The sequence below is a fragment of the Gopherus flavomarginatus genome, chromosome 2, assembly GCF_025201925.1.
Source record: "Gopherus flavomarginatus isolate rGopFla2 chromosome 2, rGopFla2.mat.asm, whole genome shotgun sequence".
In the NCBI taxonomy this organism is placed as follows: Eukaryota; Metazoa; Chordata; order Testudines; family Testudinidae; genus Gopherus; species Gopherus flavomarginatus.
In genome coordinates this window covers 272,290,729-272,309,385 of record NC_066618.1, presented here as the reverse complement: position 1 = coordinate 272,309,385, position 18,657 = coordinate 272,290,729, and the positions used below count along the sequence as shown (strand labels likewise).

The 18,657-nt window shown below is 40.9% G+C and overlaps 2 protein-coding genes across 5 annotated transcripts in view; one reads left to right on the top strand and one right to left on the bottom strand.

The window, feature by feature from the left end:
- Positions 1-18,657, top strand: part of CSMD3 (CUB and Sushi multiple domains 3) — a 1,198,342-nt gene that overhangs the window by 590,760 nt on the left and 588,925 nt on the right. For all 4 annotated transcript variants that reach the window (XM_050940462.1, XM_050940461.1, XM_050940464.1 and 1 more), the window contains one exon: positions 11,082-11,194. In XM_050940462.1, coding sequence (XP_050796419.1) covers positions 11,082-11,194 — 113 coding nt within the window. The remainder of the gene's footprint in view (positions 1-11,081; positions 11,195-18,657) is intronic.
- Positions 8,719-18,644, bottom strand: LOC127045219 (uncharacterized). The gene is made up of 2 exons (XM_050941081.1): positions 18,454-18,644; positions 8,719-9,879 (listed from the first exon to the last, which is right to left on the bottom strand). Exons 1-2 carry the CDS (start codon positions 18,634-18,636, stop codon positions 8,860-8,862), a joined length of 1,203 nt encoding a protein of 400 aa, XP_050797038.1. The 5' UTR covers positions 18,637-18,644; the 3' UTR covers positions 8,719-8,859.

The window sequence follows — 18,657 nt, the reverse complement described above, 5'->3', positions numbered from 1 at the left end:
CAAAAAAACTTCAGGACCAGACTTCAAAGAGAAACTGCTGAGCTTCAGTTCATCTGCAAATTTGACACCATCAGCTCAGGATTGAACAAAGACTGTGAATGGCTTGCCAGTTACAGAACCAGTTTCTCCTCTCTTGGTTTTCACACCTCAACTGCTAGAACAGGGTCTCATCCTCCCTGATTGAACTGACCTCGTTATCTCTAGCTTGCTTGCTAGCATATATACCTGCCCCTGGAAATTTCCATTACATGCATCTGAGGAAGTGGGTATTCACCCACGAAAGCTCATGCTCCAAAACGTCTGTTAGTCTATAAGGTGCCACAGGATTCTTTGCTGCTTTTACAGATCCAGACTAACACGGCTACCCCTCTGATACCTGCCTATCCTAATGCCTCAGTGCCTAGCTCACGTGTAAGTCCATGCAGGATCATCAAACAAGGTATCCCCCTCACAGCCTTGCCTGTGGGGCTCAATCTGGTAGGCAGTCTCAGAGGTTGCCTAAGAGATCAGGCCCTGCACAAAACTCTGCTGCTGGTGGTGCCCTTATAACTTCTGGCTCAGTGGTCAGACTTCTTATCCAGGATGTGGGAGACACAGGTGCAAATCCCCCTCTACCTGTTTTGGAGTAGAGATTTGAACACAAATTCTCCCACTCCCAGGTGAATAACCTAACCATTGAGATATGGAATCACTCATTTTTATTTTTTTTTTCTTTCACCCAATGACTAGTTAACCACTGGAACAAATGAATAGGGATTGTGGTCAGTTCTCTACTGCTGGCAATGTTTAAATCAATATTGGATGTTTTTTTTCTGATATACTCTAGTGAGTTCAAACATAATTTTATTTTTCTTACTGTCTCTTATTGAGAATGATATGAAACAGTTTAACTTAAAATGAGCTAAATAAACTGTTTCCCTTTTTAAAAGAGAGTTACTTCAGGTTTTGTTCCTACACTGGAGGGATTGTATGGTCTAGTGGTTGAAGCAGTGCACTGAAAGCGAGGGATAGGGAAACACTTACAGGAGTAATTTCTCACTAACATGAGTAAGGTTCTGCAGTTAGGCCCTTAATCTTTTTTCTATGTTTCAGTAATTTTTTTTCTTTTCCTATTTTATCACTGCCATAATAGATTATGATGAGAACAAGATTATTATCCTGGTGTGATAGTAAGCATGACTTGAACATTGGTGTAGAAGGATACAGCTTGCTCAGGAAGGATAGACAGGAAAAAAGGGAGGAGGTGTTGCCTTATATATTAAAAACGTATACACTTAGATTGAGATGGAAATAGGAGATAGACTTCTTGAAAGTCTCTGGGTAAGGATAAAAGGGCTAGAGAAACAACGGTGATGTTATGGTAAGGTCTACTACAGACCACCAAACCAGGAATAAGAGGTGGATGAGGATTTTTTTTAAACAACTAACAAAATCATCCAAAGCACAGTACTTGGTGGTGATGGGGGACTTCAACTACTCAGACATCTGTTAGGAAAATAACAGATCAGGGCACAAATTATCCCATAAGTTCTTAAAATGTATTGGAAACATATTTTTTTAGTTCAGAAGTTGGAGAAATCTATAAGGGGAGAGGCTGTTCTAGATTTGATTTTGACAAATAGGGAAGAACTGGTTGAGATTTTGAAAGTGGAAGGTAACTTGTGTGAAAGTTATTATGAAATGATATAGTTCATGATTCTAAGGAGTGGTAGGAGGAAGAACAGCAAAATAAAGACAATGGATTTCAAGAAGGCAGGCTTTAGGAAACTCGAAGTTGGTTAGTAGGTTCCCATGGAAAGCAAGTTTAAAGGGGAAAAACAATAGACATTTGGCAGTTTTCAAAGAGACATTATTTAGGGCACAAGAGCAAACTATCCCACTGCATAGGAAAGATAGGAAGTATGGCAAAAGACCACACTGGCTTAACAAGGAGATTTTCAATTATCTAAAAATCAAAAGAGTCTTACAAAAAGTGGAAACTAGGACAAATTACAAAGGATGAATATAAACAAATAACACAAGTGTCATAAACAGATAAGAAAAGTTAATAGCACAGAAGTACTTTATATCTCTTTGACTGTAAAGGGTTAACAGGTTCAGTAAGCCTGGCTGTCCCCTGACCACAGGACCAATCAGAGGACAGGATACTTTCAAATCTTGAAGGAGGGAAGTTTTTGTGCTGTGCTGTTAGTTTTGGTTGTTGTTCACTCTGGGGGCTCAGAGGGACCAGACGTGCAACCAGGTTTCTCTCCAATCTCTCCGATACAGGCTCTTATAAGTTCAGACTAGTGAGTACTAGGTAGATAAAGCGAGTTAGGCTTATGGTTGTTTTCTTTATTTGCAAATGTGTATTTGGTTGGAAAAAGTTCAAATGTGTATTTGGCTGAAAGGAGTTCAGATTGGTATTTTGCTGAAAAGATTTTAATTTGTACTTGTATACTTAGGCTGGGAAGGTGTTCCCAGTGTCTATAGCTGAAAGACCCTGTACCTATTCCATTTTTTTAAAATTTACAAAGATAATTTTTACTGTTTTTTCTTTCTTTAATTAAAAGCTTTTCTTGTTTAAGAACTTAATTGTTCTTTTATTCTGGTGAGACCCCAGGGGACTGGGTCTGGATCCACCATGGAATTGGTGGGGAGAAAGGTTAATTTTCTCTCTGTGTCAGGATTACTGTCTCTCTCAGGGAGAATCTGGGAAGGGAAGAGAGAAGGAGGGGGGAAGGTGAATTTTCCTCTCTGTTTCAGGATTCAAGGAGTTTGAATCACAGAGATCTTCCAGGGTAACCCAGGGAGGGGAAGACTGGGAGAGGCAATGGTGAAGGAAAGGGTTTACTTTCCTTATGTTAAGATTCAGAGGGACTGGGTCTTGGGGGTCCCCGGGCAAGGTTTTGGGGGGACCAGAGTGTACCAGGCACTGGAATTCCTGGTTGGTGGCAGCGCTACAGGTACTAAGCTGGTAATTGAGCTTAGAGGAATTCATGCTGGTACCCCATCTTTTGGACACTAAGGTTCAGAGTGGGGAATTGTACCATGACAACAAGTATGTAGGGACAAAATTAGAAAGGCCAAGGCACAAAACGAGATCAAACTAGCCAGACATAAAGGGCGTCAGGTGTCACCCCCACTCTAAACTTCAAGGTGCAGATGTGGGGACCTGCATGAGATAACCCCTAAGCTTACTTATCAGCTTAGATCTAGTAGCTGCTACCACCAAATAGTTTAAACAAACATTTATGGGAGAGTCATTTGGAAAGTCTGTCTTCCCCCTAAATATTTTCCCAGTCTTTATCCCTCTTTTCGTGGCAGGACTGAGATTGATTCACCTCCCACCAGTTCCTGGTGAGTCCAGAACCAAAAAATCTTTGGATCTTAAAACAAGGAAAAATCAATCAGGTTCTTAAAAGAAGACTTTTAATTAAAGAAAAGAGGTGAAAGGAATACCTCTGTGAGATTAGCATGCAAGCTACTCTCACAGACAACAGATTCAAAACACAGAGAATGTCCCTCTGGGCAAAAACCTTAGTTACACAAAGAAACTCAATTCGATTCTCCCTCTATGCAAAATGGAGTCACACAAAAAAATAAACATAATCTAATACATTCCTTCTCTAAACATTTTACTACTTTTAAGAAATGTTAGATGGCTGATTCCTGGGTCCTTCACTCCAGCACAAAAACTTTTCTGAACAGATAAAAGACTGATTTCCCTCCTCCCTCTTTGAAAACATTTTGTCCCCCCATTGATTCTTATGGTAAGGTGTCAGCTAGGCTATGTGAACTTCATAACCCTTTACAGGTAAAAGAGGAATTAACCTTTAACTGTCTGTTTATGACAAAGGGTAACAAGAAAACATTCTACAAATACATTGGAAGCAAGAGGAAGACCAAGGACAGGGTAGGCTCATTACTTAATGGGGCCAGGGGAAAATAAAAGAAATGTGCAAATGGCAGAGGTGCTTAATGACATCTTTGTTTTTGTTTTCACCAAGAAGGTGGTGGTGATTGGATGTCTAACAGAGTGAATGCCAGTGAAAATCAGTTACGATCAGAAGAGGCTAAAACAGGGAAAGAACAAGTTAAAAATTACTTGGACAAATTAGATGTCTTCAAGTCACCAGGGCCTGATGAAATGCTTCCTAGAATACTCGAGGAGATATCTGACTCATTAGCAATTATCTTTGAAAAGTCATGGAAGACTGGAGAGATTCCAGAAGACTGGAAAAGGGAAAATATAGTGCCAATCTATAAAAAGGGGAAATAAGGACAACTGGGGTAATTACAGACTAGACAGTTTAACATCTGTACCCAGAAAGATAATGGAGCAAGTAATTAAGCAATCAATTTGCAAATAACTAAAAGATAATAGGGTGATAGGTAACAGTCAGAAAGGATTTGTCAAAAAAAAGTCATGTCAAACCAGCCTGATAACTTTTTTTGACAGGGTAACAAGCCTTCTAGTTGGGGGGGAAAGAAGTAGATGTAGTATATCTTGACTTTAGTAAGGCTTTTGATACTTTCTCGCATGACCTTCTCATAAACAAACTAGAGAAATACAACCTAGATTGCGCTACTATAAGGTGGGTGCAAAACTGGTTGGGAAAACCATTCCTAGATTATAGTTATCAGTGGTTATGCCCTTCCAGCATGTTTGTGAACAACCTGGGTCCCGCAAGGATCAGTTCTGGGTCCGGTTCTGTTCAATATCAATGATTAAGCAATGATTTAGATAATTGCATAGAGAGTACAGTTATAATCTTTGCGGATGATACCAAGCTGGAAGGGGTTGCAAGTGCTTTGGAGGATAAGATTAAAATTCAAAATGATCTGGAGAAATGGTCTGCAGTAAATAAGATGACATTCAATAAGGAGAAATGCAAACTACTCCATTTAGAAAGGAACAATCAGATGCACACATACAAAATGGGAAATGACTTTTTAGGAAGGAGTACTGCAGAAAGAGAACTGAGGGTCATAGTGGACCACAAGCTAAATATGAGTCAACAGTGTAATGCCGTTGCAAAAAAAGCAAACATCCTTCTGGATTGTAAGCAAGACATGAGAAATAATTCTTCCAATCTACTCTGCACTGATTAGGACTCAGCTGGAGTATTGTGTCCATTTCTGGGCACAACATTTCAAGAAGGATGTGAACAAATTGGAGAAAGCCCAGAGAAGAGCAACAAAAATGATTAAAGGTCTAGAAATCATGACCTATGAGGGAATATTGAAAAAATTGAGTTTGCTTAATCTGGAAAAGAGAAGACTGAGAGAGGACATAACAGTTTTCAAGTATGTAAAAGGTTTTTCTTAACCTCTGAGGATAGGACAAGAAGCAATGGGCTTAAATTGCAGCAAGGGAGGTTTAGGTTGGACATTAGGAAAAAATCCTAACTGTCAGGATGGTTAAGCACTGGTAGAAATTGCCCAAGGAAGTTGTGGAATCTCCATCTATGATGGGTTTGGTCACAGAGATTACCTTGGAACTGTCACCTGATGTGCTGAAATTACCTCTAAGCCCATTTTCTCTGCCAGCTTGGGACTCCAGAACCCTGTCTTGTTGAGCCAGACATGCTAGCCTGCTGCAATACAGACTCAGGGTTTGGGCCATGCTCCCAAAGCTGCAGACTTTAACTAAAAACTGCTCAGCAGGTTACCTGTCTCCATCATCCAGACATCCATAAAGACGGGGTCAGACCAAAGGTCCTTTTAGCCCACTATCTGTCTACTGACAGTGGCCAATGCCAAGTGCCCCAGAGGGAGTGAACCTAACAGGCAATGATCAATTGATGTCTCTAGGCTAGGGACACCATTCTTTACCCATCCTGGCTAATAACCATTTATGGACTTAGCCACCATGAATTTATCCAGTTTCTTTTAAACACTGTTATAATCCTAGCCTTCACAACCTCCTCAGGTAAGGAGTTCCACAAGTTGATTGTGCGCTGTGTGAAGAACTTCCTTTTATTTGTTTTAAACCTGCTGCCTAATAATTTCATTTGGTGACCCCTAGTTCTTGTGTTATGGGAATAAGTAAATAACTTTTCCTTATCCACTTTCTCCACATCACTCATGATTTTATATACATCTGTCATATCCCCCCTTAGTCTCCTCTTTTCCAAGCTGAAGAGTCCTAGCCTCTTTAATCTTTCTTCATATGGGACCCTCTCCAAACCCCTAATCATTTTAGTTGCCCTTTTCTGAACCTTTTCTAGTGCTAGAATATCTTTTTGAGGTGAGGAGACGACATCTGTACCTAGTATTTGAGATGTGGGTGTAGCTTGGATTTATATAAGGACAATAATATATTCTCAGTCTTATTCTCTATCCCCTTTTTAATGATTCCTAACATCCTGTTTGCTTTTTTGACCACCTCTGCACACTGCGTGGACATCTTCAGAGTACTATCCACGATGACTCCAGGATCTTTTTCCTGACTCGTTATAGCTAAATTATCCCCAATCATATGTATAGTTGGGGTTATTTTTTCCAATGTGCATTACTTTACATTTATTCACATGAAATTTCATTTGCCATTTTGTTGCCTAATCACTTAGTTTTGTGAGATCTTCTTAAATTCTTCACAGTCTGCTTTGGTCTTAACTATCTTGGCAAGTTTAATATATATCATCTGCAAATTTTACCACCTCACTGTTTACCCCTTTCTCCAGATCATTTATGAATAAATTGAATAGGATTGGTCCTAGGGACCCTTGGGAAACACCACTAGTCACCTCTCTCCATTCTATGAATTTACCATTAATTCCTACCCTTTGTTCCCTGTTTTTTAACCAGTTCTCAATCCATGAAAGGACCTTCACTTTTATCCCATGACAACTTAATTTAAGTAAGAACCTTTGGTGAGGAACCTTGTCAAAGGCTTTCTGGAAATCTAAGTACACTATGTCCACTGGATCCCCTTCGTCACATGTTTCTTGACCCCTTCAAAGAACTCTAATAGATTAGTAAGACATGATTTCCCTTTACAGAAACCATATTGACTATTGCTCAACAGTTTGTTTTTCTATGTGTCTGACAATTTTATTCTTAACTATTGTTTTGACTAATTTGCCCAGTACCGACGTTAGACCCAGCCCCCAATGGGATCTAAACCCCAAATAAATCCATTTTACTGTGTATAAAGCTGATACAGGGTAAATTCATAAATTGTTTGCCCTCTATCAATAATAGAGAGATATGTACAGCTGTTTGCTCCCCCAGGTATTAATCACTTACTCTTGGTTTATTAATAAACAAAAGTGATTTTATTAAGAATAAAAAGTAGGATTAACTGGGTTTAAGTAATAACAGCCAGAACAAAGTAAATCACAAAGCAAAATAAAAGAAAACAAGCAATCTAAGCCTAATACATTAAGAAACTGATTACAGGTAATATCTTACCCTCAAAGATGTTCTGATAAGCTTCTTTCACAGACTAGACTCCTTCCTAGTCTAGACCCAATATTTTCCATGGTACAGCCTTCGTTAGATCCAGCAAACATCTCAGGTAGTAAGCAGGGATTTTCTCATGACTGGCCACCCCATTTGACCCACTCAACCCCCTTTTATAGCTCTGGCACAAGACGGGAATCTTTTGTCTGCTTGTCCCCACCCCCACCTCATCAATGGAAAAGTACAAGGATTAAGATGGATTCCAGTCTCATGTGACATGGTCACATGTCATTGTAAGACCCCTTGTCAAGGTTCCTTCCCCACTCTGAACTTTAGGGTACAGATGTGGGGACCTGCACGGACACTTGTAAGTTTAATTACAAGCTTAGAACTGGTAACACTGCCACCATCTAAAATTTCAGTATCTGGAGCACTCCCTGTCCCCCCAAAACTTTCTCCTCCCTGGGTTGCCTTGAGGGACTTCACCAATTCCCTGGTGAACACAGATCCAAACCCCTTGGATCTTAAAACAAGGAGAAATTAACCATCCCCTTTCCTTTCCCCCCACCAATCCCTGGTGAGTCTGTGTCCAATCCCTTTGGATCAAAAAAAAAAAAAAAACAAGGAAAAAATCAATCAGGTATTAAGAAAAAAAGGCTTTTAATTAAAGAAAAGAGAGGTGAAAGAAAACCCTCTGGGAGAGATTAGCATACCAGCTACTCTCACAGACAACAGATTCAAAACACAGAGGATGTTCCCCTGGGCACAAATTTAGTTACACAAAGAAAAAATACCCAAATACCCAATTTTTGATAATTCCCTTAATGATAGCAAGACAAGTTACAAAGATAATAATCATAAACCTATTTATCCCTTTGTAAAACTTATTACTCTGATAAGAGGCTGGTTCCTTGATCTTTTTCACTCCGGCTGAAACTGAAAACTCTAAACAAAAGAAAAACTTCCCTCCTTCCTTTTGAAACATCTTGTTCCCCCATTGGTTCCTCTGGTCAGATGTTAGCTAGGCTAGGTGAACTTTTTAACCCTTTACATGTAAAAGAGGCATTAACCCTTAACCATCTGTTTATGACACCCCTAGTCTCCATTCTTCCTGGGTTGGCTCACACACATACAGGAAGGTTTGCAGGTAAATAAACCATTTACAACCAATTGTCCTAGTCAATGGGTGCCATCAAGATTCTAAACCACCATTAATGGTCCACACTTTGCATAATTACAATATATCCTCAAAGTTATATTTCATATTTGTAGCTTCGGATACACAATGATGCAAACATACAAATAGCAGCAAAGAATCCTATGGCACCTTATAGACTAACAGACGTTTTGGAGCATGAGCTTTCGTGGGTGAATACCCACTTCCTCAGATGCATGTAATGGAAATATCCAGGGGCAGGTATATATATGTGTGTGCTAGCAAGCAAGCTAGAGATAACGAGGTCAGTTCAATCAGGGAGGATGAGGCCCTGTTCTAGCAGTTGAGGTGTGAAAACCAAGAGAGGAGAAACTGGTTCTGTAATTGGCAAGCCATTCACAGTCTTTGTTCAATCCTGAGCTGATGGTGTCAAATTTGCAGATGAACTGAAACTCAGCAGTTTCTCTTTGAAGTCTGGTCCTGAAGTTTTTTTGCTGCAGGATGGCCACCTTAAGGTCTGCTATAGTGTGGCCAGGGAGGTTGAAGTGCTCTCCTACAGGTTTTTGTATATTGCCATTCCAAATGTCTGATTTGTGTCCATTTATCCTTTTCCGTAGAGACTGTCCAGTTTGGCCGATGTACATAGCAGAGGGGCATTGCTGACATATGATGGCATATATTACATTGGTGGATGTGCAGGTGAATGAACCAGTGATGGTGTGGCTGATCTGGTTAGGTCCTGTGATGGTGTCGCTGGTGTAGATATGTGGGCAGAGTTGGCATCGAGGTTTGTTGCATGGATTGGTTCCTGAGCTAGAGTTATTATGGTGCGGTGTGCAGTTACTGGTGAGAATATGTTTCAGGTTGGCAGGTTGTCTGTGGGCAAGGATTGGCCTGCCACCCAAGGCCTGTGAAAGTGTTGGATCATTGTCCAGGATGGGTTGTAGATCCTTGATGATGCGTTGGAGGGGTTTTAGCTGGGGGCTGTATGTGATGGCCAGTGGAGTCCTGTTGGTTTCTCTCTTGGGTTTGTCTTGCAGTAGGAGGCTTCTGGGTACACGTCTGGCTCTGTTGATCTGTTTCCTTATTTCCTCGTGCGGGTATTGCAGTTTTGAGAATGCTTGGTGGAGATTTTGTAGGTGTTGGTCTCTGTCTGAGGGGTCAGAGCAGATGCGGTTGTACCTCAGTGCTTGGCTGTAGACAATGGATCGTGTGATGTGCCCGGGATGGAAGCTGGAGGCATGAAGGTAGGCATAGCGGTCGGTGGGTTTTCGATATAGGGTGGTGTTAATGTGACCATCACTTATTTGCACCGTGGTGTCAAGAAAGTGGACCTCCCGTGTAGATTGGTCCAGGCTGAGGTTGATGGTGGGGTGGAAGCTGTTGAAATCATGGTGGAATTTTTCCAGAGTCTCCTTCCCATGGGTCCAGATGATGAAGATGTCATCAATGTAGCGTAGATAGAGAAGGGATGTGAGTGGACTAGAGCTGAGGAAGCGTTGTTCCAGGTCGGCCATAAAGATTTTGGCATATTGTGGGGCCATGCGGGTGCCGATAGCAGTGCCACTGATCTGGAGATATATATTGTCATCAAATTTGAAATAGTTGTGTGTAAGTATAAAGGCACAGAGCTCAGCAGCCAGTTGTGCTGTGGCATCATCAGGGACAGTGTTCCTGACAGCTTGTATTCCATCTGTGTGTGGGATGTTTGTGTAGAGAGCCTCTACATCCATGGTGGCTAGGATGGTGTTTTCTGGGAGGTCACCAATGCATTGTAGTTTCCTCAGGAAATCAGTGGTGTCGCGGAGATAGCTGGGAGTGCTGGTGGCATAGGGTCTGAGTAGAGAGTCCATATATCCAGACAGTCCTTCAGTGAGAGTGCCAATGCCCGAGATGATGGGGCGTCCAGGATTTCCGGGTTTGTGGATCTTGGGTAGTAGAGGCAAATAGGAGGCATATATTCAGTAGGTTGTAACCTTTGTTATGAGACCTTTTGAATAAAGCATATTCCAGTTACATCATATTCACACTCATAAGTATATTTCCATAAACTATATGAAGGTCAATGTCACACCATCATTGGAAATTTTTAAGAGCAGGCTAGACAATCACTTGTCAGGAATGGTCTAGATAATACTTAGAGCTGCCATGAGTGTGGGAGACTGGACTATTTGACCTCTCGAGGACCCTTTCACTTTTATGATTTTATGATTACAAAGCAGTAACATACTGTGATTTAAAAAAAAAAAGATTTTTCTTAAAAGATGAATAGATTCTATCTTTTTCCTCTATCGAATCTAAGTGTCAATGGCACAGATGAAACAAAATTAATCTGATTTTATTTTTTACTCTTGCAAACCAAAAACAGTTAAGAACTATTAATTTTCTCATAATCATTTTTATGTACCTGAATATTGTGGTTCTCCGAGTGCTGTAATCAAGGCTTCCTTACTTCTATTTTATATATGTGACAAACTCATATTTAAATCCAGATGATTTTCTCATTAAATATTATTTTTGTTTGTTTTTCTTCTAGGTTAACAGGAAGTTTTGTACCAGATTTAATTGTGAGCATGAACAGTCAGATGTGGTTACACCTTCAAACGGATGAAAGTGTGGGCTCAATTGGCTTCAAGGTGAACTACAAAGGTAACAATAAGTTACTGTGGACATGCTTAGCAGTACATAAATATAAGCAAATATTATATATGGTTTATTTTTCATGCTAGGAAATGCTCTTCATTCTCTAATCAGTAATACTGGAAGCATTCAAATGTCTTAGGCCCTGATTGTGCATGGAGCTCTGTATAGCAGCTCTGTACATGTCTGATTGTCCTTAGAAGGACTGAGTCCTCAGAATACAACTGAAAAATAAGTTTATTATTTATTGGTATGTTTTATGTTGTAGAAAAGTCAAAATAAAATACTTCTGTGATTATTTAAATCCAGGCACTTGATACAAGCAAATATATTTCCACTTCAGAAATTAGCCCATTCCATAATTTGTGTGATATGTCTAGGTGTAACTTGATTTAATTTGATTTATATTAAATGTGAAGATGAGTTTCTAACCTCTTTTGTGCCTAAACTCCCATGCCTATCACAACAATATGAACAGATGCCCAAGTCTGAAATAATATGGGTTGAGATTGACGTATATCATTCAGTGGTGTAAATAAACTTAACTAACAAAGTTCTTGAGCTGGTTTGGCATGAGGAAGTTATGTAGTGTATAAGATGAAAATGCTGTTGCTGTTGTGAGGATGTATCAGTATCTATGTGGTCTTCTTATCCGATGCTGACCTTGCCAAACCAATGCACAGTAGCGAAGTGTGGATCCCTCAGACAACCATCAAGTCTGGTCAGAGGGCAGTTGTCAGTAACATGTGACTTTGTCTGTTTTTAGCCACAATAATATGTGTAAAAGCAGCAAAGAATCCTGTGGCACCTTATAGACTAACAGACGTTTTGGAGCATTAGCTTTCGTGGGTGAATACCCACTTCCTCAGATGCATGTATTCACCCACGAAAGCTCATGCTCCAAAACGTCTGTTAGTCTATAAGGTGCCACAGGATTCTTTGCTGCTTTTACAGATCCAGACTAACACGGCTACCCCTCTAATAATATGTGTGGTCCTCTTGTTCACCCTAGGTGATCTATGTGGCATAAGCATCAGTTTCATCCAACAGATAATGGTATACTGATATATCACCATAGTCCCATGTTGTTTGACACAGATTTTAAAATGACATGGTCCCTGCCCTGCAGAGCCTAATAGCTATATTAGAGCAACCGAAAATGTGATGAGAGCAAACAAAAAAAGGTGGAAAGAAAAGGAAAGGGTCAAAGTTACTAATCATGTGAGTCATAGAGTGTCTTTTTCACATTGATATTTTAAAATAAAGATCTAGGTCAGGGAGAGGGATGGCAAAGTGAGCACAAAGGAGTTTTCCAGTGCTGGATAGCAATCTGAAAATAAATAGGTGTTGAACAGGGATTTAAAGGAGGAGGCTGCTTGGTGTACCAGAAGAATGATGTCATCTCAGGTGTAAGAAGACAATGTGGGGACATTGGGACAGTGAGCTTGTGAGGAGAAGCAATAGGGAATAACTAGACCAAAAGAGTGAACAGAGCCCAGAGATCAAAGTGGGGAGGAATGAGATATAGCCAGCACCAGAGGTATGGCAAGCCTTACAAATAAGGGCAGGTATTAACTTAATGCAGGAGAACACTGAGACCAAGAAAGGAGATTTGAGGAGAGGGTCAGAGCGGTAGGAGAAGGTTATTTAGTTGCCAAATGTTGTATATATTGAAAAGAGTTCCTGTGAGCATCACAAACGCTGGAAATATGGAGGTTTCTGTACTTTGGGTGAAAGAAAACAAAGAAAACAGGAGTTTTGCCAATGGGGATGTATTTGAGGAAATATTTAAGAAGTATGCACAGAAAGTGAGCAAGTTTGGAGAGAATCTGTATCTGAGGAGGAAAAAAACCTCCAATACTTTAAGCTTGGTTGGTTGGGGCGGTAATGATGGAGCAATTGAGGAGATGAGAGGGTTTAGGAGAAAAGATTAGAAGTTCATTTTTTGCCATTTAAATGTAAGATATCTATAGAACATATGTGAGAGGGTATCAATGTGATAAGAAGAGATGTGGGTCTGGGCATATGGAAGTATGTCAGAAGTGGAGGAGCAGATTCAAAGGATAAGATAAGATCATGGTTCTATCTAATTGCAGTGTATTCATTAATGATACTAGAACAATATGAACATGCATTTTACTTCAAAATAGTTGAGAGTTAATCAGTACCTGAAGGCTTGGAGGATTAAGCCCCCATGGGGAACACAATACAGATGGTACCCATTATTCTACCCTTGAGTCATTCCGCCTTCTTCCCATCACAAGGACTACTCATCTGGTGCCCTTTTTCCCATAACAAGTCTGGTCCATCATTTAACCTTACTGTTGGTTGGAGGAAACATGAGCTTCCACACACTCTACTCTCTATACACATATGCTTATTTATCCTGGGCCTATCTGACTCCTTCCAGTGCTTCCCTCTGGTCCTTGGTGTTGCTGGGTGGCTGGTATACCAATAGGGTCTTCTGAAGTCCACTCAGTATGGATTGCCACTTCCTTCCATCCTAAAGAATATTCTGGGTAAGTTAAACAACTCAATCATATAGCACAAGTGGGAACAAATTCACACATCCTTGCTATCTAGCTCTACTGAGCTAGGGCTGAGAGAAGTTCTTCAGTCTTTAGCATGGTAGTTAGGGAAACCCAAGGCTACCACATTCTAGGGAACCTTGGCAAATCTTCTGCTAGAGCTTACCAACTAAGAGTTCTGACTGTCTCTTTGAGCTCAGTGCAGCTGCTAAGCAGGAAGAACAAAGATTCTTCTCTATTCCTTCTTGACAGATTTTTGGCAGGGTGAGCAGAGAGTGGGGTGGATCTGGGGAGGCATCATGTCCTCTGTCCGTACAAGGAACTCTGAGTATTGAGATAAGGGAAACAGCCCATACCCTAGGACGAATGAGCTGCATGAGGATATAGATGTATAAAACTTCTAATAAACCCATCACCATACTATTTAGGGACCATACTCAAAACCAAGACTAGCATAATTTTAGCTCATGAAGGACCATACTGACTGTCCAAGTACAGGGTCCCCCTTAAGACAGCTAATGTAAGAAGGAAGTCCAGTCTTAATTACATTAAAAGCAAGCAGCTGCTGAGAGGAGAAAGTGGATAGGATTATGAAGCACATAGAGCAGACAAATACACACCAAAACCCAAACTCATATTTACCATATTTCAGAGGCAGAGGGTGCAGTTTGTGAATACAGCAAACCTTGAACAGTAGGTAAATTTGAAAGAGAATTTGACGTTTGTTTTAGATATTTTGCACAGCTTAAATACCTTCCTTTATTTACACGACTCACTTTTAGAGGGCAGCTCATTTGTGGGCAGTGTCTTATTATACACATGACATTTTATTCATGTTGTACATTTATTCTTTCACATAAATAGTAGTTCTTCAATAACTAAACTAATGTTATCTGTGTAGATAGAAAAGAGAGCACAAAGATGACCACTTACGTTCTCATCTCTGTTTTGTTCTTCTATGTGTGTATTTGCATACCTATTTAAATCTACCTAAACTTTTATTTTTTCCCTAAATAGTATACTTTATACTGCCTTATCACCATGATACAATTTGAATACCTCCATGGTATCTGAGTGCCTATGTGTTTGAAAGATAGTCTGTTCAGCTGGAAGTTGTAGCTAGATTCTTCTTCAAGTGTCCTCTGCACATTCCCACTTTTGGGATATGTACCAACTGGTGCCCTTGAATTGTGCAGACTTCTGTTAGCAGTGCCTGTCAGAGTGCTCACATGCCTCCTCTCCCTCCTCACGTAGTGTTTGAGCCCAACCCAAGAGAAGGGCTGTACAAAGGGCACAGACATGGTTGCTGCATCATTTCCTTCCAGCTGCTAATCATGGATGGATGTGAGCCGTTCTCAGATTTCATGTTTCTCCTTGGTTATGTTACCTAAAAATTCCAAAACCCCTGTCACCTCCGACACTGCTGCAGATCCCTACCTCAGCAGTATCCTCAATTATTTGCTTGTCAGATCTGGGCTTGGATCCTCATTATGAGGAAGAGTTGGATCCAACCATTTAGCCATATCCTTAACTTTCTAAGGGGCAATCTTCTGAGATGGACCATATTAAATGCACACATTCTCCTACCTGTGATATTGTACTGAACTGGACAAGCTGGCAGGACTGGGAAGTGCATCTCTGGATCCCTTGGCCATTCTGCCCAAATCCAGAGTTTCCATCTCAACCTATTTCAAGTGCTAGCACATTGCATCTGCACTGAGGCAGGAATATTTTGACAGATCCAGGACACTCAGTCTGAGACACTCTGATCTGGGACACTCAAATCCCATGCTAATGGATCCCGTACCAAGGTCCCTTATGGTTATCCAAGATATCTTATATGATGAGGAAGAAATGTGTTGCTCCTCCACAAATCAAGATTTTGCATCAGCATCATGAACTCATAGGCAGCTCCGTTCCAGATGAAAATGTAGGAGTAGCCTCAGCTCCCTCAGCTTCTGAGGATGGTATCCAATTCCACAAGTTAGTCAGCAGAATGATTTCTACTTTAAAATTGGCTTCTGTTTCACTGGAGGGGATTCCTCATCCTGTTTTTTACATCCTTGGAAATACCTCTAGAAACAAAGTTGCTCTGCCCATTCTGGAGGGTTTTTGGCAGTCAGCAAAATCAATATGGAGTATTCCATCTTTCTGCCAACCAATTGGTAAGAAAGCAGATAAACTTTATCAGATCCTGTATGATGGGTTTTCTTGTTTTCACATGCACCCTGCCCCTAATTCTCAGATAGTGACTGCAGTGATCAAAAACAGGATATTTATATTCTACTCCTAGTGACAGAGAGGAAAAACATTAGATTATTTAGGAAGAAAATTATTTTCTTCATCCTTAGGTATCTCTTTATTGTCTTCCTCAGTAAAGGCAGACAGCAATACCAGCACTACTTCAATGTTTCTTAACAATATAAAAGGCATCCCTTGAAATCCAATATGAGACCTAAGTATTAATCTTCCACTTCTTTAAATGCAGTTACACCTCACTGAGGAAGCAGTAGATGTGGTATATCTTGACTTTAGTAAGGCTTTTGATACTATCTCACATGAAAGATTGAAAAAATGGTTTATTTAGTCAGGAAAAGAGAAGACTGAGGGTGGGAGCAAGATAACAGTTTTCAAGTACATAAAAGGTTGTTACAAGGAGTAGGGTGAACAATTGCCCTCCTTAACCTCAGAGGATAGGTCAAGAAACAATGAGCTTAAATTGCAGTAAAGGAGGTTTAGGTTGGACATTAGGAAAACATTCCTAACTGTCAGGGTTAACCACTGGAATAAGTTGCCTAGTGAGATTGTGAAATATCTGTCATTGGAAGTTTTTAAGAACAAGATAGACAAACACTTGTCAGGAATAGTCTAATTATTACATAGTCCTGCTTTGAGTGCAGGGGACTGGACTAGATCTACTGAGGTTCCTTCAAGTACTACACTTCTATGATTCTATGAAGTTTGAGAACAACAATTCAACCTTGAATTCTGTTTCCCTAACATTTGGAGTCAGTTTATGCCGTTTTTACAAGTGGCAAAAGATCACTATGGACACATGGGTTTTAGACACTATAAAATATGGTTATACCATCCAATTCAAAACCCTCCCTCTCCCTTCCTATCCAGGGACCCCTCTCATGAGTCTGTGTTAAAAATGGAAATCAATTCTCCTCTAAGAGAAGGCGTAATAGAGGAGGTTCTTGTAGATCTCAGATATCAAGGTGTCTGCTCCTGATATTTCCAAAGGAAGTTGGTGGTCTTTGTCCAATTCTGAATCTGAGGAACTGAACAGATATATCTGAAAGTTTTGGTTCAGAATGATAACACTAGGATCCATTATCCCCTCCTTCCTTCTCCTGTCTAGATTGAAATTGAGAGTAGTAAACCAAAGACGCTCACTTTGATAAGACCATCACGCAGGAATTATCTTTCTTTTTGCCATAGGGCAGGACCATTTCCAGTACAGGATTCTCCCCATTAGCCTTTCTACTGCACCCCAAGTATTTGCAGAATGTCAGTCTGTAGTGGCAGCTTTTCTGAAAAGACAAGAGATTTTTAAAAGCAGCAAAGAATCCTGTGGCACCGTATAGACTAACAGACGTTTTGGAGCATGAGCTTTCGTGGGTGAATACCCACTTCTTCAGATGCATGTGGTGGAAATTTCCAGGGGCAGGTATATATATGCTAGCAAGCAAGCTAGAGATAACAAGGTCAGTTCAATCAGGGAGGATGAGGCCCTGTTCTAGCAGTTGAGGTGTGAAAACCAAGAGAGGAGAAACTGGTTCTGTAGTTGGCAAGCCATTCACAGTCTTTGTTGAATCCTGAGCTGATGGTGTCAAATTTGCAGATGAACTGAAGCTCAGCAGTTTCTCTTTGAAGTCTGGTCCTGAAGTTTTTTTGCTGCAGGATGGCCACCTAAAGGTCTGCTATAGTGTGGCCAGGGAGGTTGAAGTGCTCTCCTACAGGTTTTTGTATATTGCCATTCCTAATGTCTGATTTGTGTCCATTTATCCTTTTCCATAGAGACTGTCCAGTTTGGCTGATGTACATAGCAGAGGGGCATTGCTGGCATATGATGGCGTATATTACATTGGTGGATGTGCAGGTGAATGAATCAGTGATGGTGTGGCTGATCTGGTTAGGTCCTGTGATGGTGTCGCTGGTGTAGATATGTGGGCAGAGTTGGCATCGAGGTTTGTTGCATGGATTGGTTCCTGAGCTAGAGTTATTATGGTGCGGTGTGCAGTTACTGGTGAGAATATGTTTCAGGTTGGCAGGTTGTCTGTGGGCAAGGACTGGTCTGCCACCCAAGGCCTGTGAAAGTGTGGGATCATTGTCCAGGATGAGTTGTAGATCCTCGATGATGCGTTGGAGGGGTTTTAGCTGGGGTCTGTATGTGATGGCCAGTGGAGTCCTGTTGGTTTCTTTCTTGGGTTTGTCTTGCAGTAGGAGGCTTCTGGGTACACGTCTGGCTCTGTTGATCTGTTTCCTAATTTCCTCATACGGGTATTGTAGTTTTGAGAATGCTTGGTGGAGATTTTGTAGGTGTTGGTCTCTGTCTGAGGGGTTAGAGCAGATGCGGTTGTACCTCAGTGCTTGGCTGTAGACAATGGATCGTGTGATGTGCCCGGGATGGAAGCTGGAGGCATGAAGGTAGGCATAGCGGTCGGTAGGTTTTCGATATAGGGTGGTGTTAATGTGACCATCACTTATTTGCACCGTGGTGTCAAGAAAGTGGACCTCCCATGTAGATTGGTCCAGGCTGAGGTTGATGGTGGGGTGGAAGCTGTTGAAATCATGGTGGAATTTTTCCAGAGTCTCCTTCCCATGGGTCCAGATGATGAAGATGTCATCAATGTAGCGTAGGTAGAGAAGGGGCGTGAGTGGACGAGAGCTGAGGAAGCATTGTTCCAGGTCGGCCATAAAGATATTGGCATATTGTGG